The sequence below is a fragment of the Ictidomys tridecemlineatus genome, chromosome 1, assembly GCF_052094955.1.
Source record: "Ictidomys tridecemlineatus isolate mIctTri1 chromosome 1, mIctTri1.hap1, whole genome shotgun sequence".
In the NCBI taxonomy this organism is placed as follows: Eukaryota; Metazoa; Chordata; class Mammalia; order Rodentia; family Sciuridae; genus Ictidomys; species Ictidomys tridecemlineatus.
In genome coordinates, this window is record NC_135477.1 from 27,008,334 (window position 1) to 27,034,474 (window position 26,141).

The 26,141-nt window shown below is 34.8% G+C and overlaps 2 protein-coding genes across 5 annotated transcripts in view; both read left to right on the plus strand.

The window, feature by feature from the left end:
- Chuk (component of inhibitor of nuclear factor kappa B kinase complex) overlaps positions 1-24,021 on the plus strand; it is a 44,289-nt gene extending 20,268 nt beyond the window's left edge. Inside the window, exons 10-21 of one of the 2 annotated variants that reach the window (XM_078027532.1) lie at positions 4,550-4,744; positions 5,883-5,985; positions 9,188-9,311; positions 9,825-9,976; positions 12,461-12,522; positions 13,440-13,549; positions 14,311-14,360; positions 18,817-18,913; positions 19,228-19,375; positions 19,918-20,031; positions 22,015-22,114; positions 22,808-24,021. In XM_078027532.1, coding sequence (XP_077883658.1) covers positions 4,550-4,744; positions 5,883-5,985; positions 9,188-9,311; positions 9,825-9,976; positions 12,461-12,522; positions 13,440-13,549; positions 14,311-14,360; positions 18,817-18,913; positions 19,228-19,375; positions 19,918-20,031; positions 22,015-22,083 — 1,224 coding nt within the window. In that variant the 3' untranslated portion in view covers positions 22,084-22,114; positions 22,808-24,021. Of the gene's footprint in view, positions 1-4,549; positions 4,745-5,882; positions 5,986-9,187; positions 9,312-9,824; positions 9,977-12,460; positions 12,523-13,439; positions 13,550-14,310; positions 14,361-18,816; positions 18,914-19,227; positions 19,376-19,917; positions 20,049-22,014; positions 22,115-22,807 lie in introns of both variants that reach the window. The other variant, XM_005335311.5, reaches the window with a different exon arrangement.
- A 1,919-nt stretch (positions 24,022-25,940) lies between these two features.
- Erlin1 (ER lipid raft associated 1) overlaps positions 25,941-26,141 on the plus strand; it is a 45,004-nt gene continuing 44,803 nt past the window's right edge. For 2 of the 3 annotated variants that reach the window (XM_078027602.1, XM_078027672.1), the window contains exon 1: positions 25,941-26,071. The gene's annotated coding sequence lies outside the window, so the exon portion shown is untranslated. Of the gene's footprint in view, positions 26,131-26,141 lie in introns of all 3 variants that reach the window. The other variant, XM_078027646.1, reaches the window with a different exon arrangement.

Genomic DNA, 26,141 nt, shown 5'->3' on the forward strand with positions numbered 1-26,141 from the left:
GATCTCTGTCTGTACACGTATCCTTACCTACACAGGCATATCTTAAACTTGCTTTTTTTTTCCCCCAATGGTCTCTGCAACACAGTTTGTCACTTAATCCTATTTTATATATTCTTTAATTATTTCTTATCTTCTACTCATGCTTCTCCACTTAGATTTTCTTCTTCAATTGGTTGGTTTTACTACTTTTATTAACAATCACTCACCCTAACCTGACTCCATTTCTATCATGGCATTCTGTTACAGGTATGTATCAGGTTCTCAGTAATTATTCATTGATACGAATGAGAGGTGTAGATCTCTTTTTTTTTCAATATCTTTATTTTTATGTGGTGCTGAGAATTGAACCCAGAGCCTCATGCAAGCTAGGCGAGTGCTGTACCTCTGAGCTACAACCCCAGCCCCAGTGTAGATCTTTTATATTGTATACCCAGAAACAACCCTCATTTGCAGTCTTTCTGTATGTATTGAGTGCCAATAGTATACAGGCTTTCTAACATTAAAATGAGAATTCATATTCACGTAAGGCTTTAATCTAATCTTGGAATACTTGATTAAATGTGAATTTGAGGGCATGTTCATGTTGTTCTTGATTAACGCTGAAAAAGTAGCTGGCTTCTTGATTTGGTTTCATTCCTCAGTGTGTTAACAAAGCTTGGCTTGGTGAGGCCTTTAGCTTTATGTTGCCTTTGAAAGTTTTGGTTGTGCACCACTCATTTTCCTTTTTTAGATTTGTGATAGTAATTATGGCATCATTCCTACTTGTCTGTGAGCATGTTTGTCATAGAGCATGGAGAAAGATTTCTCATTATGGGGTTTGTGCGCCTATAGACTTAGTTATGTTTGCATCACCACTACTTACCTGTCTATGAATCTGAGCAGATATTTACTTTCTCTTTATTTGGAGAATAGTAATATCTTCAAAGGATCAATATTATTGTGAAGTTGTGCAGTATAAGTATTGAGTATTATTCATGATAATACAGAAGGTTTCAGGGACACTTCCTAAATATAATAATAGGGTGATTTTAAAGAATAAACAAGAGATAATTAATTTTAAAACATTAAAGTTTATTATATATTAAAGGAAAGTCTCTTAATGTTATGCTAAGAGAAATATTGACAATTTTGTTATGACATTTGGAATTTACATTAAAAAGATCAATTTTAGGTTATAAAAGCAGTTTGTTATTTCTTTAGCACCACTTAAGCATCAGTGTCAGGATTTGTAAATAGAAATAATAATGCACTTCAAATTTTAAAAATTCTGCACAACAAAGGAAATATTAAATAAAATGGAAAGGCAACTTTTAAAATAGGAAAAAATATTTGCAAAACTTGTCTGATATGGGGTAAATACCTAAATTTGGCAAGGGACCTATACAACTGAATAAGCCAATTACAAATAACCTGATTAAAAAGTGGATAAATGAGCTAAATACACACTTGTTAGAAGAAGAAATTCTGATGGTCAACAGGCATTTGAAAAGGTGCTCAACAATGCTAATTATTAGGGAAATGCATTTTGGGTGGGAATGTAGCTCAGTGGTTTTATACTTGTCTACCATGTTCAAGGCCCTGGGTTCAATCCCCTATGCTACAAGAAAACCAACCCCTCCCCCCTCAAAAAAAAAAAACTATAATGAGATGTCACGTTGCTCCTATTAGGATGGCTATTATAAAAAAGACAAATGGTAGTATGTTAGCTTTCTCTTACTGTGGCAGAATACCTGTGAAAAATAATTTAAAGGAACAAAGATTTATTTTGGCTTATGGTTTCAGAGGTTTTAATCCAGGGTCAGCTGGCTCCATTGCTGTGGGCCTGTGGTGAGTCCAAGCATCATGGTGGAGAAAGCATGATGGAGTAAATTCTCATCATAGTGGCCAGGAAGTCAGGGGAGGAAAAGGCCCAAAACAAGATATAATCCCCAAGGCACACCCCCAAGGACCCACTCCCTTCAAGTAGGTTCCACTTCCTATAGTTTACACTAAACCCAATAATTCATTCAGCTATGAATCTATTAATAGATTAGTCCATTATGAGATTTGAGCCCCCATGATCTAATCACTTCCCCAAGGCCCTACCTTGAACATTGTTTTATTGGGAACCGTGCCTTTAACACATGAGCCTTTGGGGGACATTCCAAATCCAAATCTAACAGGTAGCGAGTGTTGGCAAAGAGATGGTGAAAGAGAACCCTTGTACACTGTTGATGGGAATATAAATTATACTGACATTATGGGAGACAGTATGAAAGCTTTCCAAAAAATTAAAAATAAAACTATCATATGATCTAGTATTCCTACTTCTGGATATCAAGAGGAAATGAAAAAGGATTATGAAGAGATCTGAACATCTGTGTACACTGCAAACATTATTCACAATAGCCAAGATACAGAAACCTAAATGTCCTTCAAAAGATGAGTGGATAGGGAAAATATGGTATATACACAATGGAATATTATTCAGCTTTAATAAAAAAGGAAATTCTGTCATTTAGGACAATTGATAAACTTGGAAGACATTATGCTAAGTGAAATACACAAAAAGAGATAATGCATGATCTCAATTACATGTGGAATCTAAATGAGTCAAACTTGGAGTGTTGCCAGCTGCCCAACATGGGTGCATGGTAGAGATGTTGTGTCTCCCACTCCTTCATCCTTTGGGAGGTTTTGTGGAAAGTACAGTCCTGGTCCTAGTCCTGGTTGTAGTTGGTAATGAACCACCTGGCCAAATTTTTAAAAAATAAATAAAAGTCAGACTCATAGAAGCAGAGAATAGGATGATAGTTACCAGGGACTGATGGCAGAAGGGAATGTGGTGATGTTAGTCAAAGGGTATAAAAATGGTAACTGTGGAGAAGTAGTAGATATGTTAATTAGCTGAAATGTGGTCATTTCATAATGTATATCAAAATATCACATTATGTATCTCATATATAATTTTTACATATCAAAAATTAAATTGCCACAAAATCAAGAATTTAAAAGAAAAAATATATACTTCAGTAGAGGGGTCTATGAGGGGGCGTATAGATGAAATAAAATTGACTCTGTGTAAGTGATGGTTGAAACCAGGCAAGGCATTCCCAGGCTTTGGAGTGAGATTATGATACTATTATCTACAATTTAGTGTGTTTGAAAAATGTCAATTATAATATTTTTTTCAGTACTTGGGATCAAACTCAGGGCCTTGCACATGCTAGGTAAGTGAGCTCCTGTGAATCTACATGCCCAGCTGTCAATATAATCTGTGTGTCGGTTGGGCAGGGGTTTATGTTGCTGGGGATTGAACTTGAAGCCTTACTCATGCCAGGCATGTACTTTTGTCACTGAACTATACCCATGGCTCCTTGTATTTTAAGAGGAAAGAAGAAGAAAGGAAGCCTTTTTATCTACCCCATCTGCCCCAACCCTGTGCTGGGAATCAAATCCAGGTCCTCAAGCATGCCAGGAAGGCACTCTAACACTGGGCCTCATCTCCAACCCTAATGCTTTACTTTTTAGCAAGGATTTCCAGCAGAGATACTTTTACTCATTTGCATATACTAATCAATGTAAGGAATCAAGAAATAAGTATTAATTTTGTATGGCTTATCTAAGGTTAGTGGAAGGAAAAGAAGTATTGTGTTCAAAAGACTGTCCTCCAACTCTGTGACTGTCCTTGCTTACCTGGAAATACCTAGATAGAGTCCTGCCTGACCTACCATCACTGGGACTTTATGTGAGACTAATAAGACTGTTTTCTTATCCAACTGTGAGCCCTTAGGTAGGTCACTGCTCAGGGATTTGATTGCCTTGCGAGGGTAACAACACTTTTTTTCCTGTTGAAAAAGTAGCTTATCTCTTCTACCAGATGGATTATTTCTTGAGGCAACATGAAGTAGTAAAAATTTCAGATTCAAGCTCTACCAGTTATCAGCTGTATGATCCCTAACAAACTATTTAACTTCTTAGAGCCCTCTCTGCTAAGATAGAAATTGAGATTTAATTAATTGGGGATGTTATGTGAAAGCACTTAACTCTATGGTTGATGTAAGTTAGGCACTTCATATATAAGATTGTTTTCTTCTAGGTCTGTGATAATGTTTCTCAAATAAGTATCATTTTATTTTTTAATTAGAATTTTTATTACTTGGTGTTGTGCAGCCTTAAAACTGAAATTTTATTTGTTGGAACTAACATCTATTGTAGTAGAAAGGTAAACTCTTGTTTTTTTTGTTTTTTTTTTTGTTGTTGTTGTTGTTTTGTTTTTTCAGTTGCAGTGGGACCAAGAACTTTATTTTATTTATTTATTTTTATGCGGTGCTGAGGAACAAACCCAGTGCCTCGGACATGCTACGCAAGTGCTCTACCACTAAGCCACAACCCCAGCCCTCTAAACTCTGTTCTTTAGTTTTCGGAATGTCCATTTTTATAATTACAAATAATCTCACTTTGAAGAATGAATAATGCCTTTTGTTCACATTCCCTTCTTAATATCTTGCACTGAATCATTTACAAAGAAAATGATCAATGGATGTATCTTTTTTTCCTTATTATACAGATAGTACACATCCTAAATATGACTTCTGCAAAGATCATTTCTTTTTTGTTACCACCTGATGAAAGTCTTCATTCACTACAGTCTCGCATTGAGCGTGAAACTGGAATAAATACTGGTTCTCAAGAACTTCTTTCAGAGACAGGAATTTCTCTAGATCCTCGGAAACCAGCCTCTCAATGTGTTCTAGATGGAGTTGTAAGAAATTCTTTTTTGTTTTAATTGATATAATATTTTTACTTATTTATAGGGTATAGTATTAATTTAGTACATGTATACAATGTATAAAGATCAAATCAAGGTAATTAGCATTTCTGTCTCCTCAAATATCATCATTTATATGTGTTCACACCCTTCAAGTTCTTACTTTAGTTGTTTTGAAATGTATAATCAGTTGTTGTAGATTATAGTTACCCTACTGTGCTATAGAAAGGATTGTAAGAGAATTCTAGAGTATGATAAGAAATCTGTACCGAGGAATTGCATGCTCTATGACTGATTTGATACATAATTGGGATTCCTTGGGGAATGTTATACATCTTTTATAATTTTTTTAAGTGTTGCCCTACTGGTGACTCTTATCATTGTTTTTCAAGGAAAACAAGGTATAAATGATATATTTATTGTTTTGAACTTTGTAAGACTTTTTCTTTGGTGCCAGTTATCTCCTACTTTCTTTTCCTTCTTGTATTTGAAGCCTAGGACCTTGAAATTAGACTAGCAGTCTCATAGATCCTGCCAGAGGATAGGTGGGTGGTAAATATGATTGTATCATGACTTTTTTTTTCTTTTTATGGCATTATATAGGCATATTTTACATATCGTGTAATTCACCCATTTCAAATGTACAACTCAGTGATTTTTAAAATAAATTTAAATTAGTTTAAAAACATTTCCATCTCAACAGATCCATCATGTCCTTTAATTGTTAATCTCCCTTTGGTCACTAATCCACTTTCTATCTCCATAGATCTACCTTTTCTGAACATTACATTTAAACAGAATCATAAAATATAGTCTCTTATGTCTAAATTCTTTAATTTACAATTATATTTTTAAGGTTCATCCATGTTGTAGCATGTATTAATACTTCATTCCTTTTGATTACTACATAGTATTTTCATTTTATGGAAATTTGCCTTTTCATTTTATTCTTTTGGGATGCTGATCATTTTCGCACTTTTCCCATCTCTAGGTTTAGACCTTAAATCTATAAAATGTAGTTGATATACATTGACTTTGTTCATTTGCATTTCAAAGTAAGAAATCTGGTACTAAAATATTTAGAAAGGCTAGGATTTTCAAGAACAATTTTAATTGTTTGTTTCTTTTTCAGAGAGGCTGTGATAGCTATATGGTTTATTTGTTTGATAAAAGTAAGACTGTATATGAAGGGCCATTCGCTTCCAGAAGTTTATCAGATTGTGTAAATTATATTGGTAAGTATAGTCCATTTCGTGGCTAACCTTTAATCCTGAAATAATAGTATTGATTCTCAACATGATTAGTAAAAATGGTGTTTTTAGTGTTTTTGTTTTGTATCTCTCATAATTGAGGTTTCTATATGTGGTAAAAAATAGATTTATGTAGTTTGGAAAGTGAAAAGGTAGATTTTAAATCACTACCTGATTCCTCTTATCTCATAGATAAGAAAATGAAACTGCTCCCTTAATTAAATCTACTTTTGAACTGCTCCTTCCTTATATATGAGTATTTATTATCTATGAAATTTTATTTCTGCCTGCCTTCCTGCCCAGGGATCTGAACCATGGGCTTTATGCATGCTAGGCAAGTGCCATCTACCACTGAGCTACATTCTGTTCTCAAATATTTATTTTAACTTAAGAATACTGCTTGATGATCAAATGTTGTAATTTATCCTATGAAGATGATTCTTTCTTTGGAACAAGTTAAATATTTAATGAATTTATGTCTACTCAAACTAAAATTGGGCACTAAATTATAAAATCAAGAACAAAATTGGAACCAGGCCAGGTATGGTAGGGCATGCCTGTAATCCCAGCGGTTTGAGAGGCTGAGGCTGGAGGATCTTGAGTTCAAAGCCAGCCTCAGCAACTGAGCAAGCCCCTAAGCAACACAGTGAAATCTGTCTCTAAATAAAATATAAAAAAGGGATGGGGATATGGCTCAGTGGTTAAGTGCCCCTATGTTCAATCCATGGTACCAAAAAAAAAAATTAGAACCAGGTATAGTGGCACATGCCTATAATCCCAGCAATTTGGGAGGCAAAGGCAGAAGGATCACAACTTTGAGGACAACCTCTGAAACTTAGTAAGACCCTTCTTCAAACATTAAGCCAGGCGTGGTCATGCATGTCTATAATCCCAGCAATTCAGAAGTCTGAGGCAAGAGAATCCTAAGTTTTATGTCAGCCCCAACAGCTTAGCAAGGCACTAAGCAACTTAATAAGACTCTGTCCCAAAATAAAAAGAGATGGGGATGTGGCTCAGTGTTAAACGCCTCAGGATTCAATATTTGGTTCCAAAAAATAAATCAGTTATTTAAAAAGGCTGGTGATGTAGCTCAGTGGTATAGAGCACCTCTGGGTGGGTTTAATCCACAGTACCAAAAAACAAGAACAAAATTGGCATGGTGCTAAAATACATGTAATCTTTACAGTACTGTGTTATCTTTTCATTAGCTTTCTTTTAAATCAAAGAATAGTTTCTATTCCTCAAATTTATGATATACATATGTGTGTATATATGTGTGTATAAACCACACCACAGTCAAGACAGAGAACATTTCTTTCACCTCAGAATGTTCCCTCATTCTTTTTTCAAGTCAACCCCCTTCCCTCAGATTTTAACATTTTTTTGCTGAAAGACTTATTAGAACCAGATTTATAGAAAAATTGAGTATGTAACTGCCCTTCCTTATACATACAGTTCTCCTGTTATTAACATAGTAGTATGGCACATTTGATACAATTTTGAACCAATGGGTTATTATTAAGTAATATTATTTAGATTTTCTTAATTTTTACCTTATGTATTTTTACTGTTCTAAGATCCAGTGAGGCTACACATTACATTTAGTTGTATCTTCTCAAGCTTCTCTCCGCTGTGTTAGTTTCTCAGAATTTCCTTTAATTTTGATGACTTTAACAGTTTTGAGGAGGATTGATCAAGTCTTTTATAGAATTCTGATATGTTAGAATTTCTTTTTTTTTTCCTTATGATTTAGACTGAGATTTTTTTTTGTGTGTGTGTGTGTGTGTGTGTGTGTGTGTGTGTATGTGTGTGTTTGTGGTGCTGGGGATTGAACCCAGGGCCTTGTGCATGCAAGGCAGGCATTCTTCCTACTGAGCTATATCTCCAGCCTGATTTTGGTGTTTTTGAGAGAAAGATCATAGAAGTAAAGTGACATTTTTATTGCATGTTAAGTACATACTATCATAGTACATGTTTTATTACTATTTGTATTGACCTTATCACCTGGCTGAAGTAATGTTTTTAAGTTCTCTCCAAGTAACAGTTAATTTTCCCTCTCTCCCTTATGTACTCTATTCTTTAAAAGGAAGTCACTGTGTAAAACCACACTTAAGGACTAGGAAGTTAAGCTACAATCCTTCAGGGAAGAGTATCTACATAATTCATTTGAAATTCTTCTACATGGGGCTGGGGTTGTGGCTCAGTGGTAGAGTGCTCGCCTAGCATGCATGGGGCACTGCGTTTGATCCTCAGCACCACATAAATATAAAATGGAGATATTGTGTCCATCTAAAACTTGAGAATAAATATTTTTTAAAAAAGAAATTCTTCTACATGGGAGATTTATATCTTCTCTCCCATATATTAATTTATTCAGTGATTTTTTTCTGTTGATTTCAGCTCATGGATAATTATTTTATACTTTGAATTACAATCTAATACTAGTTTATTTGTTGCTTAAACTGTTCTATCTAAAGACATTAAGGACTTTTCTCACTGGCTCTTCTACCTATTCTACATGCCCCCATCAATGAATTGGGTTTTTTTATTTGTTTTATTTATTTATTTTCATTTCTTTAGTACTTCCTTATATTCTGGCACTGCTTTCTAGGTTCTGCTCCATTCTTAAAGCAGTTCTTTAAGAACCCTAGTTCCTTTTATTAGAGAATAAAGAATGGGCAAGAGATAATAAAAAATTAGTTTTTAAAGTCTTGCATAACTTATTAATATGCCATTTATTCTGTATGCTTTCTTGAAGCTGAGTTGGTGGTCAGAAGATGATATTTATTATTTAGAAACAGGAAAGACTAGTGGATTGTGGAGGAGATAGGACTTGATTTAGAACTTGAAAAGATTAAAGAATTTGGATTAGCAGAGAGAATAAAAGAGAATTTCAGATTGGAAAGAAACAAGAAAATAGGGCAGATATAGGAATAATCTACAACTGTGAGGGTAGTGATTATGCCATTCACTTTTATTTTCCCTTGTATTTGGAGCTGGGCTTGTGTGTTACAGGTACCCAGTAACCTTATTTGGAAGTGGAAATGCAGAAATACTTTCTAATATCTGTTTCTAACATTTGTGGAAATGCTGTTTTTGTGGACAAGAAATCACAGAGAGTAGTAAATGAACTATAACATTGTCAAAAGTAACTCACCTCCCATTTTCCTCATCTTTTTGTCTATAGTACAAGATAGCAAAATACAGCTTCCAATTATACAGCTACGTAAAGTATGGGCTGAAGCAGTGCACTATGTATCTGGGCTAAAAGAAGACTATAGCAGGCTCTTTCAGGGACAAAGAGCAGCAATGTAAGTGGAGTTTGTTCTTTATAAGCACAATATCATGTGCAAAATATACTCAAGAATTAATCTTGGACTGTGGTTGTAGTTCAGTGGTAGAGCACTTGCCTAACATGTAACACATAAAAATAAATAAATAAAGGTATAAAAAATGCAATATTACATAAAAAAATAATTAATATTGCCAGTTTTCACTAATCAATGTTGCATGCAATACTAAAATATTGAACCAATTTGAAATGTAATATTCTGATCAGACTTATAGATTTCTTATTAATGGTCTGAAGCTGTCCAATTGCAATGGCTTACTTAGTAGTAGATCCTGTGTCCTAGTATAAGATTGTTTATCACATAATATCAGAGGCAGGAAGTCTTCAGAGACAAGATTCTAGAGATGAGTTATTTTTCATAGATTGATAGCAGACATTTAGATTTGGGCCTTCAGTAATTTATGTTTTAAAATTTTTATCCAATGTTTCTGAATGCTGGTAATATTTTTTGTTTTGTTTTGTTATGGTTTAGGTTAAGTCTTCTTAGATATAATGCTAACTTGACAAAAATGAAGAACACTTTGATCTCAGCATCACAGCAACTGAAAGCTAAATTGGAGTTTTTTCACAAAAGCATTCAGCTTGACTTGGAGAGATATAGTGAACAGATGACTTATGGGATATGTAAGTGTCTGGGTATAATGTGTAAAGGAGTGTTTAGCCTCTTGAAGCCATCTGATGTCTTACCTTCTTGACTCGCCAGTTGTCACTTACTTTCACATTTAAAACGAGACAGGATAACTTAGATCATCATAAACCATGTTTGTTTTGTATATTAGCTCTTTTTAAAAATTCCTAAGTTGAGCAACTTAGCTTCATAATTGAAATGAGATTATTTAGCTCCTTTTAAAAAAGGCTAAAAAGAATCTGTGAATTTCAAATCTTGTTTTAAAAATAATCACAAAATCTATACTGGATATAAAATCTATACTAGGGCAGTTTCTTAGCCAGTGCTCTGGACTGAATATTCATGTCCCCCCTACCCAAATTTATATATTGAAATAACTGGCTCCCACCATGATGGTACTTGGAGATAGGACCATCAGGAGGTATTTAGGTCATGAGCATAAGAGCCCTCATGAATTAACTTAGTGCCCTTATAATAGAGGCCTGAGTAAAATTTCCTTATCCTTTCTGCCATGTGAGGACATAGTGAGAATATAGCCATCTATGAATCAGAAAGTAGCCTCTCACCAAACACCAAATCTGCTGGTGCTTTGATCTTGGATTTCCCGGCCTTCAGAACCAAGAAATAAATTTTTGTTGTTTATATGCTACCTAGTTTATGCTTTTTTATTTATTTATTTTGTTTTTAGCATAGCAGTTCAGGTGGACTGGCATAAACAACTTATTTTATTGTCAATAATAAAACAAATAATTCCAAGGTTGTTTCCTTCCAAACCATTTACAATGGAGTCCTTTTGTTTTTTATTATATGCAGTCTCCAGATTTCCAATATTTGATCTTCCTTGGAATTTACTAAGGAACTGTAAAAAGCCCAGTTAAAATTCACATAAAAAGTTGGTTATATAATTGATGTTTTATTTTTATTTATGTATTATAGTCATTCTGGTGAATAACATTGCAATTATTTCATTAAAATGTCTTTCACTTTACATATATGAATATACCACAGTGAATTTTACCTTTATGTATGTCTTAAAGCATTAATTTTAAAAATATATAATAAATAGAAGAAACACCAGTAAAGTAGAGGAAGGGAAACAGGAGGAGGGAGGAAGGGAGGGAAAGGGTAGTACTGGGGACTGAAATGGAGCATATTATATTTCCACGCTTGTAATGATTATGTCAAAATGAATTCCAGTGTTATGTATAAGTATAATGCACTGATAAAAACATTTAAGTCAAAGGCATATTGTATAACTGTTAAAAGAATGAGATAAGCTGGGCATCATGGCACATGTCTGTAATTCCAATTGGGGAGGCTGAGGCATGAGGAGTGCAAGTTCACTAGACTCAGCAACTTAGGCCCTAAGCAACTTAGAAAAACCTTTTCTCAAAATAAAAAAGGAAAAGGGCTTGGGATGTGGCTCAGTGGTAAAGCATTCTGGGTTCAATCCCCAGTACCCAAATAATAATAAGAAGAAGTTCTATTATTAAAAGATCATTTGGACCTTTAATTGGCAGTGCTACTTTAAGTAGTGGGAAAACTGAAAAAAAAAAATAAGTGTGTATATGATAGTGATATCCCTTGGGGTTTAGTGTAGAGGGGAGGAAGAGAGTCTTTTCTTTTTTTATATATCCTTTTATACTGTTTGATCTTTTTTTAGGGAGGGAGATGTACCAGGGATTAAACTCAGGGGCACTTGACCACTGAGCCACATCCCCACTCTATTTTATATTTTTATTTAGAGACAGGGTCTCACTGAGTTGCTTAGCCCCTTGCTTTTACTGAGACTGGCTTTGAACTCACAATCCTCCTGTCTCAGCTTCCCAAGCCATTGGAATTACAGGCATGCACACCGCACCCGGCATACTGTTTGATCTTTTAAAAACATATTCATGTATTACTTCTAAATTTTTTTTAAAGAGAAAACATCTGTATTACTTTCTAGAACTTCTACAACAAGATACCATAAACTGGATGCCTTTAAATAATAGAAATGTATTGTCTCATAGTTCTGGAGGCTAAAAGTCCAAAATCAATATGTTAGCAGAGCCATCATCTCTTTGACACCTGTAGTGAAGAATCCTTCCTTGTTTTATTCTAGCTTCCTCTGGTTTGCCAGCAAACCTTGATGTTCCTTGGCTTACAGTTGCAGCACTTTAATCTGTGCTTCTATTGTCCTTTGGCATTGTCCCCTTATGTATCCGTATTCTTGTATCTCTTTTAATAATTACACTGCTCATATTGGATTAAGGGCCCACCCTTCTCTAGAGCATTCAGCTGATTATATCTTTTATGACACTATTGCCGATAAGGTCACATTCTGAAGTATTAGATGTTATAACTTCAACATATTTTGGGGGAGAGGGGACACAAAATACATGACAGATCTTTGATGTTGATACAGCAAGGAAGCAGGCAGGCTAGTAATTAAAGCTATAGCTATTTCTGAGATAACTAATTTAGAAATTTTTTTTAAGCTTCAGAAAAAATGCTGAAAGCATGGAAAGAAATGGAAGAAAAGGCCATTCACTATGCTGAGGTAAAAGCACTGAGCTGATTCTTTGAGCTTATTAATTCTTGATGTCTCCCTTAGAAATTGCCTTTGGGTTTGATATATAATTTTTTAAATATATTTGTCATTATTGAATTTCAGACAGATACCTAGTAGATGCTTTGTATATAGAGAGGAAGGTTGTAATAGATAGAAACAAGGACTTTGGGCAAATTACTTGGTTTCATGAAGCTTCAGTTTCTATTATATTATACATATTATATTTTAATAGGATTATGAAGATGGGAATTAATAATAAATGGCGGTTATCGCTATTATTTTTATGACTTGTTTAGACAGCTGCACATCCTGGTTTACTTGGGATAGTCCCAGTTTATACATGATGTCTTCCTATAATTATCAATAGTAGTACCTTTCACTCTCAAAATTATACTGGTTTAGACAATAAATTTATATAGCCTGCCAAGGTATAGATCATTCTCCAGGTGGCAGATTCCTTCCTTATCTTGTATGTTTGTCCGTGGTCCTAGCTTATTGCTGTCCTTAGGGTCACATTCTGGGGTCAGTAGATATTTCCTGGAGGATATGGGTGGGGTGGTTGATATCCTGAAGCTCAGTTGCAAGCATTACCAGTTGTTTTGGTAGCTACTTTTTTTGCCTTGTTAGTAACACATCTACCTTTTTTCTTCTTTAGAGGAATAAGAAAATGTTCGTAGTTTAATATTGTCAGGGGAGAAAAAAAGAGAAGTATAGGAATAAGTATGTTCTTATGTAAAAGATTGTCAGAATCAAAGGATAAAAAAGTTTTAACAGAATTAGTGTTTTATATTATTTAGTTCTACTACTACCACAACAGACCATTCTCTATCCTTAAGATCTGAGTTTTGTTTTATGTTATGTCATAGTAAATCCATTATTTTCTTCATGTTTTCATCATATTTTAGGTTGGTGTCATTGGATACCTTGAGGATCAGATTATGTCTTTGCACACTGAAATCATGGAGCTACAGAAGAGCCCATATGGAAGACGTCAGGGAGACTTGATGGAATCTCTGTAAGGATGTACTTGTGTTTTGGACTTGATGTCTGTAACTTTTTGTAACATTGTTCTTTCTGCTTTCATCTGGAAGGTTTAGCCTCTGTATGGCTCTTTGCTATAGTTTTACTTCCTCTAAATGTATTGGCATCATGTAAAATGAAAAATATTTCTTAGTCAAAGGAAATTTTGGAAATAACTCTTTGGGTTGACCCTCTCTGACCTTTTTAATTGAAGCATCTTTTTCTTGTGTTAGAAATCTCCAAGTAGGGGTAAAAATGGGAGTTCATAACCCACTTGAATCAAATGTATGAAAGATGATATGTCATGAGTTATGTAATGTTTTGAACAACCAATAAAAAAAAAAAGAAATCTCCAAGTATATCTAAATTACAAACTGTTTCCCTACTTACTATACTTCTGGCCATGCTATCGCTTATCTGCTTTAGTGAGTTAACTTCTGAAGTGTCTGGATTAGAAACCAGATTAAATCTTTAATTGCAAGCCGTAGGTTTTACAAATTTCACTGTTTCTGTAGAAAGGATGTTGTATTTGTGGTGGGAGATCAGAGTACATGTGAAGTATATTAAACTTCACATTTTAGAAACTTGTAATATTCTTGCTTATAACTCAGTGAAATGCTCTGTAATATTCATTGGTAATTTATATTTGCTTTAAATGGAATCATTCCGATCACCAGGAGTATTCATTTCAAATTATGGATTATTGAAGTCACTAAACTACTTTCACAGAGAAGCATGTTTTCTCTTTTTTTGTAGGGAACAACATGCAATTGATCTATACAAGCAGTTAAAGCACAGACCTGCAGGTAAGATAAAATACCTCTGTCATAGTACCTGATGGCATTTTAGGAACCTTCACTAGCCTAAGAAATTTGGGGAATTTTAAATTTTTAATAGTGTGTGTGTATGTGTGTGTGTGAGAGAGAGAGAGAGAGAGAGAGAGAGAGAGTGGAGCAATCCTAGGGCCTATACATGCTAGACAAGTGCTCCACCAATGAGCTACATCCCTAACTCTTAAATTTTAAATTAAAAAAAATATTTTTTAGTTATTGATGGACCTTTATTTTATTTATTTGTATGTGGTGTTTAGAATCAAACCCAGTGCCTCACACATGCAAGTACTCTTCCACTGAGCTACAACCCCAGCCCTAAATTTTAAATTTTTAAAAAGCTACAAAATCCCTAAAAAACAAATACCAAATGTCTTCTTTGATATAATGAGAGCAACTAAGAATAGAGCAGGGAGGAAGAGCAGGAAGAAAAGATTGACATTAAACAGAGACACGAGATGGGAGGGAAAGAGAGAGGAAAGGGAAATTGCATGGAAATGGAACGAGACCCTCATTGTTATAAAAAACTACATAAAAGAGGTTGTGAGGGGAATTGGAAGAAAAAACAAGGAGAGAAATGAATTACAGTAGATGGGATAGAAAGAGAAGATGGGGGGGAGGGGGATAGTAGAGGATAGGAAAGGTAGCTGAATACAACAGTTACTAGTATGGCATTATGTAAAAATGTGAATGTGTGACCGATGTGATTCTGCAATCTGTATTTGGAGTAAAAATGGGAGTTCATAACTCATTTGAAACTAATGTTTGAAATATGATATGTCAAGAGCTCTGTAAGGTTTTGAACAACCAATAAAAAAATAAAATTAAAAAAAAAAAGCTACAAAATTACTGTTGAGTATTACCATTGAGATAATGATGGTATAATAGCTTTAAATTTGCAATGATTTAAGAGATTAGAAAGGGAAAGTAATAAGGAAATTGAGGTAGAAAAGTTTTTTTAAAGGAAGTGAAAAGAAGGAATGGAAGAGAAAAAAACGGAACTCAAAGAAGAGAAAGAGAAAGCAGAAATATCTGTGGAAAGATGTGAGTGGTGGGGGAGAGGCACTGCTGCTTAAGATTAGAGAATTTGGAAAGAATTTGATGCAAATTCTTTTTAATGGTGAGAGAAAGCCCATGTGCTAGGCAAAAGTGATTTACCTTGAAAATGCTGCCTTCATCTGCATTGGCCATTGCTTGTATAATTGGCAAAACAATTCCTTTTGAACATCTGCTAAATATAGAGCATACTCTGCTGGAAAGAGCACAGGTTGGAAATCTGAAGGCTTGAATTCAAGATTGGGTACTTTACTGATCAAATTAACTCAGGCAGGGCTGGGATGTGGCTCAAGCGGTAGCGCGCTCGCCTAGCATGCGTGCGGCCCAGGTTCGATCCTCAGCAGCACCACATACCAACAAAGATGTTGTGTCCGCCGAGAACTAAGAAAAAATAAATAAATGTTAAAATTCTCTCTCTCTCTCTGTCCCCCTCTCTCACTTTCTCTTTAAAAAAAAAAAAATTAGGCAAATCTTCCCATATCTCATTTTCTTTTTCTATAAAATAGGGTTAAAACCTAGCTTTCCTAACTCAGTTGAGTGTGTTGTAGCAATGTATTTAAGAGGATGTTTGTAAAAATGCTTTGAAGACTGTAAGGTATTAAGCACATTACAAGATATTAAAAATTTGTTAGGAAAGGTGACAGAAGAAATAAAAAGTGAAATTCGTGCCCTAGAATGAAATGTTCTTAATTTCTAAAAAAAGTAGGTTTTATACATTAAAATTTGTGAACACATTACAACATATGCATGTGAAATTGTGTTTATTTATTTATTCCTTCTTTTAAAAAAAACCTGGGGATTGAACCCAGGCATATTAAGACATGGGCATATAGCATTTAGCATGTTTAAGAAAATACAGTATCACTGGAGTGTAGACTTTCAGGAGGAGAAAGATACAGCTGAATCTTAAAGGATCTGGTATGTCATGGTAAAGAGTTTGGATTTCACCATGCTGAAAAAGAAAAAACCTAAAAAGTTTTAATCCAGAATGGCATGTTCAAATTAGCATTTTAGAAATGCTACTCCAGGTTATTGTCAATAATGGATTAAAGTATGGCTAGGCTAGTGACAGGAGCATAACTTATGAAATCATTAGGACAATCATAGCTCAGAGCAGGGTGGATTATGAACTAAGGCAAAATTATGAATTTTGATAGTGAGGTAAAGTGTGGGGCAAAGGGCAAGGAGAGGGATTTAGGAGATATAATTGGTAGTATTGGGTGACAGATTGAATATGGATGGCTGAGGTTGGGTTGGGAGTCATGGATGCCTCCCAAGATTCTGGTGAGAGTATCTGGTTACTTGATGGGACCAGGGAAATATAGGAAGGATAACAGACTAGATAGAAAAAAGAATGTGAGTTTCTTTTTTTTTTTTAACATATTGATATTAAGGACATTCAAATAGACATGTCTGAATGAAAATGTTAATGAAAATATTCAATTGCACATTATTGGTGACCTTGCAAAGTATAACAGAAACCAGATTATATTAGATTGAGGAGGGACTGAGACAAGAAGAAATGGAGAAGTCTAGGCCAGAAGTTCTCAAAGTGTAACTCATGGACCCCTGAGGATCCTTGAAATTTTTCAGTCTATGAGGTCAAAATCATTTTTCATAATACTAGGATATTATTTTCCTTTTTTTTTTTTAATATACTGACATTTCCCACTAAGGGTTCAAAAGCATTGTTGGGTAAGCTGGCTTGCATCTTAGTATGAATCAAGGCTGTAGGACAAGACTATGCTAATAGTCATATTTTTTTACAATCATGTATTCATAGGTTTTTAAAAATTTTTTGTAGTAAATGGACAGAATTCATTTATTTGTTTATTTTTATGTGTTGCTAAGGATCGAACCCAGTGCCTCACACATGATAGGCAGGCGCTCTGCTACTGAGCTACAGCCCCAACCCCTATTCATAATTTTTTTAAAAAGCCAGTTTCATTTAAGAATGATATAGCATTAAAAAATAAATTTTAGTTAAGTCTCAGCCCTTGAGTACATATCTTTTTTTTTTTTTTTTCTTGGTACAGAGGATTGAACTCAGGGGCACTCGACCAATGAGCCACATCCACAGCCCTATTATATTTTATTAAGGTTAGAGTCTCACTGAAATTGCTTAGCACCTTGCTTTTGCTGAGGCTAGCTTGTTTGTGATCCCTTCCTGCCTCAGCCTCCTGAGCTGCTGGGATTACAGTTGTGCTCCACTGTGCCTGAATTAAGTACATATCTTCTTAATATATTGTGTGATGAAAAAGGACGTACTTATAATAAAGTGCTTCTGCTATATAGTGAAGTAGGATGGTTGTCTTAAAACCACTTCACTAATTGTTTACATTAGGTGTCTTGCCTCTTCTTTCATGGAATACCATTTTTACTTAAAAGAATGACTGTCAGCCACACTATGATTAGGCTAGCCTGATGCTACTGATATTAAGAGGAGGAATTGGTAAAGATATAAATGCGTTTGTGGGAGTAAGAAGGTCAAGGTCTTACTGTCTTATCGCCTTCTATTCTGAAGTGAGAAATGAGGTTAATTTTAATTCAAGAAGTGATGACTATAGATTTGAGGACTGTGCTAAAGATTTTTAAAAGCTGGTGTGTACAATGGAAGATGTCACTAATCCAGAATATATTAGGAATACAGAGCAAAAGTGAAAATATGTGAATAAGTAGTATTGGAAACAGAGTGTACAATAATAGTTTTTTGTTGATAGTAAGTAGCTCAGATATAGTTATAGTAACTGACAGAGCAGATGATTGGACTGATCTAGGATTAGGATTTTACTGATGGAATAAGAAAAAATAAAAATGTTGGAGATAGTAACTAGGGACTCAAGTGACAAGTTATGGTTGAAGATTTAAAATAAAACAAGTCTTAATTCTTTTTTCTTTAATCAGTAAATTTTTATGACTTCTAGTCTTCTGATCAATAAATCACACATGTAATACACATACACACACACACACTATACACAAACACATTTAACTTTTTCATATATAATTACCACTGAGTTCAGAGGTAGAGTACTTACCTTGCACATATGAGGCACTGTGTTCGATCCTCAGCACCACATAAAAATAAATAAAGATATTGTGTCCATCTTTAAAAAAAAAAGGAACTAGAACTAGGTAAAATTAATTAAAAATAAAATAAAGGTTAGTTTCTTTAAAAAAAAAATTATCACTAAGCTATATCCCTAGCCCTTGAATTTATTTGTAGATAATCTTAAAGCCTTTATCTAATTTTTAATTTAATAATGGAGGTATTTATTAGTTTCATATTTTTAGGAGTTTTTAAGGAATTTGTTATTTAGAGGCTGATATGTTTTATAAAAGAGAGGTTATGCCCACTGACCAAAGTCTTTTATAGATCACTCCTACAGCGATAGCACAGAGATGGTGAAGATCATTGTGCATACTGTGCAGAGTCAGGACCGTGTTCTCAAGGAGCTCTTTGGTCATCTGAGGTAGAAAAATTGCTTTATTTCTTTTCTAAAAGCCAGTATAATTATACATATATATTGTTCTTTTCAGGTAATATGTTCTTTTTCAAGCACAATACCTTTCTTTGGAAACTATACTAAGCCAAAGAAAATTCTGGCAATATATTAGATAACTTGACCACAGTTGCATATACTTATAAATTCTATTTGTATGTGTTCCTTTGGAGCTCAGTCATTAAATGTGATGCTAATTATGGTTCATTTCTCCAACTGGGTGTGGTGTATGGTGTACCGTTTTGAGGATGTGACAGTATCTGACACTGATTTAATCTCTCCAGCAAGTTGTTGGGCTGTAAGCAGAAGATTATTGATCTACTCCCCAAAGTGGAAGTGGCCCTCAGTAACATCAAAGAAGCTGACAATACTGTCATGTTTATGCAGGGAAAAAGGCAGAAAGAAATATGGCATCTCCTTAAAATTGCCTGTGTAAGTAATTATTAACGAATCATTTAATGTGACATTAAATTACAGTTATTCTCTACAAAAGGGATTTTTATCAGCATGAGCTGCGTCCTCTTGATGAAATGTACTTTGTATTGAATTGATGTTCATGTTCCTTGCCTAGTGTCTGACTAGCAACCAAGGTGCAGGGCTTCTGTATTATCACTCTCCTTTGCAGTCCCTCTGTTTTTATAGTCCTCCTAGCCCTGGATCACTATGGTATTGCAAACCAACTTGAGGAGAGACTTGATGCACAAATTAATGAAACCAGCCTTTGTTCACCTGGGCTTTTCCCCCTCCAATTAAAGTGGTTTTAGAAGAGTAGACATTTGGTTTTAGTCAATGAAGAAAAGGGCCAAGAACATGATAGATAGTAGGGGTGTATAAAGGTAGGAAAAGTTTTATTAAGAAATATTCTGGTTGTCATATAAGTAGTGATAGAAATGTAAAGTTGTATATGATAAGAAAAATTGTGTGAATCAGCAGAGGTGCTGCATATAATCTTGTTGATTTTAATCCCCTTTCAGACACAGAGTTCTGCCCGGTCCCTTGTTGGATCCAGTCTAGAAGGTGCAGTAAACCCTCAGTCATCAGCATGGCTGCCAACTTTAGCAGAACGTGAACAGCCTCTGTCATGCGTGGTAACTCCTCAAGATGGGTGGGTTCACTTTGTAACAATAGATAGTTGTTTTTTAAAAGCAGTTGTAGGAATGAGGCAATAGAATATAGTGGTTAAGGAAATCGTCAGTGCCTTCAGACCAGGTTTGAGTCTTGACTGTCCCTCTCTAATAATCTTGGGCAATTTACTTGAATTTTTTAATTTTTTTTTTTTTTTTTTTTTTTTTTTTTAGCCTGTAAAATGAGAATGTCTTAGAATTGCTGTGAAAGTTTGATTGGACAATGTATATAAAATGCTGAGAAGTAAACATTTAGCAATTATTATAATTATTAGCTTAATACAAGTTCTAAGACCTTTATGTTATTAGCTTATCAATTTCTTTTACCTAAACCTCATTCCTTCCTTAATCATTTTTCTCTACAAGAAATTTTGCATTTATGATTTTGGAGTCCTTGATTGCCCTTTTAATAAATTGTTGAGATCTATTTTACTTTATAACTTAATATTTCTAAAAATCAGACTTTTTTCAGTGCCTTAAATCAATTTTGCAAATAGGATCTCAAGTTTGAAGGCCTGTATTTTCTTTTATTAGTTCCTACTCTTCTACTAAAAGCTGAATGATTATTAATCTCTATTATTTTCTTATAAGATGTGTCATAATCAGAGCCAGTGGCTCTTTGCTAGCTTATGTATTGTCACTTTTCTCACAACTCATGGAGCTCTCTACAGCATTAGCATTTCCTGGAATCTCTTCCAATAATTAGTTTTGCAGAAGTACAGCCATTGTTACATCACTGCTCAGGTGGTCATGCAGTTGCACACTTTGTACTCTTTTATGAGAGAAAAAGCACATAGCAGGAAGGCAAGCTGATATCTGGTATTTTATTATTTTAAGGAAAGCAAATTCCAGATATATCTTGGGAACATTATAGATTTGGCCCAATGTATGTATGATACATCTACAAGTATAGTATAGTTATAATTAATTGTATAGACTTTAGGAAACATTCTATTAGAGTTGAAGGAAGTAAATTTTATTACATTTTTAACCTTTTGCTTTCATTAAATAGGTTTGTTAGGGGATGCTAGTGTCACCTCTACAAGTAATTTCCAATAGGAGGTTGTGGTTGTTTGCAAAAGTGTACCTAATGGGCTTTTAAAATATATTTTCTGTAGAAATATATTATTAAAGGAAAACTTATTTTAGTTTTAACTACCAAGGATTAGGGGCCGTTAGCCTGTTTTTCCATCCATTGATTAAGAGTTGAATAGCATTTAGTTCTAAGTTAATAGTGGCTATAATCCTGGCCTAGAACTGACTAAGGTAGAGGAGGGACTGAGGTTTGGTAAGAGGAAAGTGTGAAGGAGAAAATCTGAACCAGTGTCTCCATCAAATTGAAACTTCCAGGATATATCATGGTTCCAGGTACATCATGGTTCCATCATGGTTCCTGTCCCACTGTTTTCTTCTGTGATTCTCTGTGATTTCCTTTTCATTTCTATCATCTGTAGTTTGCAACCAGTTTTTCACCTTCCCTGATCTCTGCAGAAGAGATTGTACTTTTGAATCTTCTCTCCTACATTTGTGTTTGTGAAGTAAGCATGCTAGTGTTTTTGCTATTTGTAAAAGGAAACATTCCAGAAATAAATTTTGTCTGCACCACAAGGATCTTTCTCCCTGACACCCAGTTAGTATTTTGAGGGGAGAAAATTGTGTGTGTGTGCGCGCGCACCATTTATGTTTCAGAGGAAAGTATGATTGAAGTTATAGTGGACTTATTATTAAAGTTAGGCAATTATAGTGGACTTATTATTAAAGTTAGGCGCAGGCAGCAGAGACTCTGGCCCTAGATGGGAGGGAAGAAACTATAAAGAGTATAGGAGTCAGCTGCTTTGGGTGCTGGGCTACAGGAAGGGCAGTGATCTTCCTGACCTAGAAGAACAGAAAGTAGAATTCATATGCCCCTTTGCTGAATTTGAAATATTTTATACTTTTATCCCACAGGGAGACTTTAGCACAAATGATAGAAGAAAATTTGAACTGTCTTGGCCATTTAAGCACTATTATTCGTGAAGTAAATGAGGAACAGGGCAGTAGTATGATGGTAAGTTTTGTGTGGATATGGGTGTGTATTTTAGGTATGCTGGATACAAATGGTTTAAGTTTCTGTGCTAGCCTTATGTGGCATTCAGGATACATGTAGGGAATGGAAGCAGAGGGAAAAATATATGAGGAGTATCCTCAAACTCAAATCCCCATTTTTGTTACTCAGAGGTATACTTAGGATTATGTCATCAGTAAATATCAACAATTTTGGTAAAATTAAGCTTTCTTTGCAGTGTGATCACTGAAATAGAATGGTTCAGCAATCAATTTTCTCCAATAAGATGGGACTTGTACTGTAATTCTAATATAGTCCCTGCTGCATATAAAATGAATTATGTTAAGATAGTTGTAGTTAATAAAAGTAACTAGATTTAAGATTTGGTTACTATATTGATTCATTAAAACTTGAATAAATTACAATAAAATGTTAACTTTTACAGCATTTAGTCTCAATATCAACTTTTTCATCAGAATAATTATTTGCCTCAAATTTTTATGAAAAGTCTTTAAAATATTTTTTAAGATAACCAAAAAATGAGGATAAGCTAAACTACAATTTGTAACTTCTGTGTTTTTGCTTTTTTAACCTTTGATTATAAAATATTCAAACATACAAAAAACTTCAAGAACATCCATGTACTTATCACTTATACTCAACTTCTAATTTTAACTTTTTCATACCTGGTTTTAGAATCTTGATTGGAGCTGGCTAACAGAATGACTTGCTACTTGTTTACTGTCCTCAAACCTATAGAAGTTGTTGCTGCACATGTTGGAAGTTGGTTTTTCCTCTATGAAACTATTCTTCACACACCAGTCAGTAGAAGCAATGACTGTGATCAAAAACTATCAAGATTTTACAAGCACACTATCCTGATTTTTGAATAAAGTAAACTTTCAAACAGGATTTTATTTTTTTAAAAAGTCACTGGACATATTTAGATGTTTGTTTTAATACTATAGCTACTTTGGAGCATCATTGGAGCTTCTTCAAATCTGGTAAAAACATTACTTATTTAACTGACAGTAGTACCTTCTAAAGTTTTAATTTTTAGGTATAAGGCCATAGTATTGTACATAGAACATGCATTTTAAGTAAAAGTGTATACCTATGTTTCTGTGGAAGAAACTGTTCACAAATTACTTCTTGAATAATAAGCCTTACTTCCTTGTGTTGCACTCACTAAGTGCTCTTCCCAGCATAAGGAGTTGGCTCAATCCCATTTTTAATTTTACCTAAATATTTTAACAGTGTCCCCTTCTTACAGAAGGGATTGTGCATCTGTGCCTTTCATACCAGTTGAATGATAAAATATGTTGTGCGCTATGTGTATATGTATTTAAGATGTACATTTAATAATATCAAAGACATACCTGTTAATTTATAATGTATTTGAAAATTTATGTGTTTTTTTTTTCATTTGTAAAAATGGGTTGTTTAAACAATCAAGTCTTGTCATACAAGTTTATAAAGGTCTACATTCCCTTATCTGAAATTGTAATTTCAAAAACCAAGAAGCTTTGAAAACAAGGTTTTCGTAAGTTTGGTGACAAAATTAATATGCTTTCAAATCTAATCTGAACTGTTATTGAATCTGTTTATCCCATTTAGTGTGAATATTCATGTATTTTGCTGCAGAAATATTAAGATTTTTGATTATTGGGGAGGTGGAATTATGTCACAGACTCTTGAGGGTTAATGTAGAATGTTATATGCACTGAATTCCTTTCTAAAGTCTGAAAATTTTATGATTCTGAAACATCTGGCCCCAATGCTTTCAGATAAAGGATGTGGATCTCTATCTTCTGTTAAATAATTTAGAAGGTATTATGTGTTTTTAAAAATGTGAAATGCTTTTATATTTTAGTTTTTCACTTTGTATATTAAATGATTTTTAAATTCCATTTTGAATTTCTACTCATTATAAGAACCAGGTTATAACATAACAGTTGAATATGGAATTTGGGAAAATATGAAGGTTCATGGAGTAAAATTGGAGCACAGAATTATGTGATAGGCTATCAAGTATGGTAAATATTGGGCAACTTCTTTAATATAGTGGTTTCTCTTTGTTTCTCTAAAGATAGTAATTCCATCCCTACCAGCTATTATAACAGATAGTCTCTATTGTTTCCCTAGTTCTAGAAGGTTTTAATAATAAACATTACTGAGTACCTGTTGCTCAGAAGATATTAGGCTAGATATTAAGATCAAAAACAACACAGGCAGTTCAATAAAAATACTTACCTGGAAGTCTGAACATTGATGGCTATTGTTCAAGAATTTTTTTCAGCAATCATTCATTTTCTAAATATCGTTTTAATAAATGAGTAAAGATTTGCTACATGGTGAGGTCCATTTTGCTGATATGTGGATAGGGTCTTATCCACACAGCTTGATCTACCTGGTTTGGACAGGTGCTATTAGAACAGACTGTTAAATAACTCCAAACTTGCGTGGACTACTTTGTTGTGTGGACTACTCTTTTGCGGGATAATAACTTTTCAAAGTTGAATTAAAGTTGTGAACTCTAGTCTAAGCAATATTATGACAAATTGAGAGAAATGTATACACAAAACACAGGGGCTGGAGCAAATTGTTTTTCATTCATTTTGCTTTTTTGGAAGTTAAAATAGCTAAGCTCTGCAAATACCATTTATGTAGGAGCAGACAAGATCCCAGACATTTCTAGGTAATAAAATCAAATGAATGGCACAGGTAAGTGTATTTATCAAAAAAGGAGTAGCTACAGTAATCTCATTCTATTTACCTTTTCTCACTTTCACTGCTAACAACTACTGTTATAACTTTGGACCTGTAGTTTCCTAATCCCATAAGGTCCCAGCCTCCAGTTTGTCTCCACTTTCAGCCATTTTGCAGATTCATTGGCTCTAAAATATTGCGTCCCTCCATTTCCCTGCCCAAGAGATTAGGAGTTTCAACTCTATCTTGTGCAGATGTGGCCACACCAGGCAGGCTACTGTCCTTTCAAGGCTTACACCAACTTATTCAAATATGATGTCCTTATTTATTTCCCTCGTATTCATCCACCTCACTAAAACCCTTACCCTGTCCTTTTTATTTTTGGTAATATATGCACATGGTGCAGAATTCTTGAAGAACAGAAGAATATGAAGGGGGGAGAAAGTATTTCTGTTGGTTAGCCAACCAGTCCCCCTATCAGTAGGACAATACATTCTATTCTTTCTAGATCTTGTCCTAGACTAGCCTACTAAACCACACCTTCCTATCATAAAAGATATTAAGGAAACTCAGTCACTTCTTTTTGGTCTCCCTGGAGGACAGGTCCCCAAGCACCGTAAATGCTTTGCCCATTTTATTCGTGTTTTCTCTATGGCCTTCATAAAACCCTAGTCAGCATTCTAGCACATAAAAAATACTCAAACAATAACTTGGCGAGTGAATGATGCAGTTCGATCGGAATAGCTTCTTCGTCTGAACTTAAATAGGACTTTCTTTGAAACGAGCAGGTTACTCCTGAAATGCAGAATCTGAGCCAAAACCACGTGCTTGCCCCCACACAGTAGAAGTGGCCATATACCACAAAGGACATTAAAAAGGAACAGCTCGGCACTCAAAGTGAGGAAGTAGGTTTTCTGCAAAAGAACAAACGAACTGAGAAGTCTCCTATTCGAGTGGCCCTTTCCATTCCTCTTCCTCCCTGCTATCTAGACTACTAATTTATCTTCTAGAGCAGCTGATTAGTACTCGGAAAAGGACCAGACGCTCCTTCGCAGGCATTGCGCAGCCTAGAAGCTGGGAGAATTTTGTCCCGCCTGCTCCCCGTCTAGCTAGTCACGGAGGGGCGCTGCGTCTGTGTGCGTCCCTGCGCAGCCGCAGTGCCGGCGAGTGGGCGGGACCGGTGGTTGGCGGCGGTTGGCGCTGCCGGGGAGGCGGCTGCACGTGCGGGCGGGGGCGATGCGTCACTGATCGGTGAGGAGCGGCGGAGGGGTCGGCCTTCCTCCGAAGCCTGCGGCTTGGGACCCTTCGCAGTTAGTGCTTT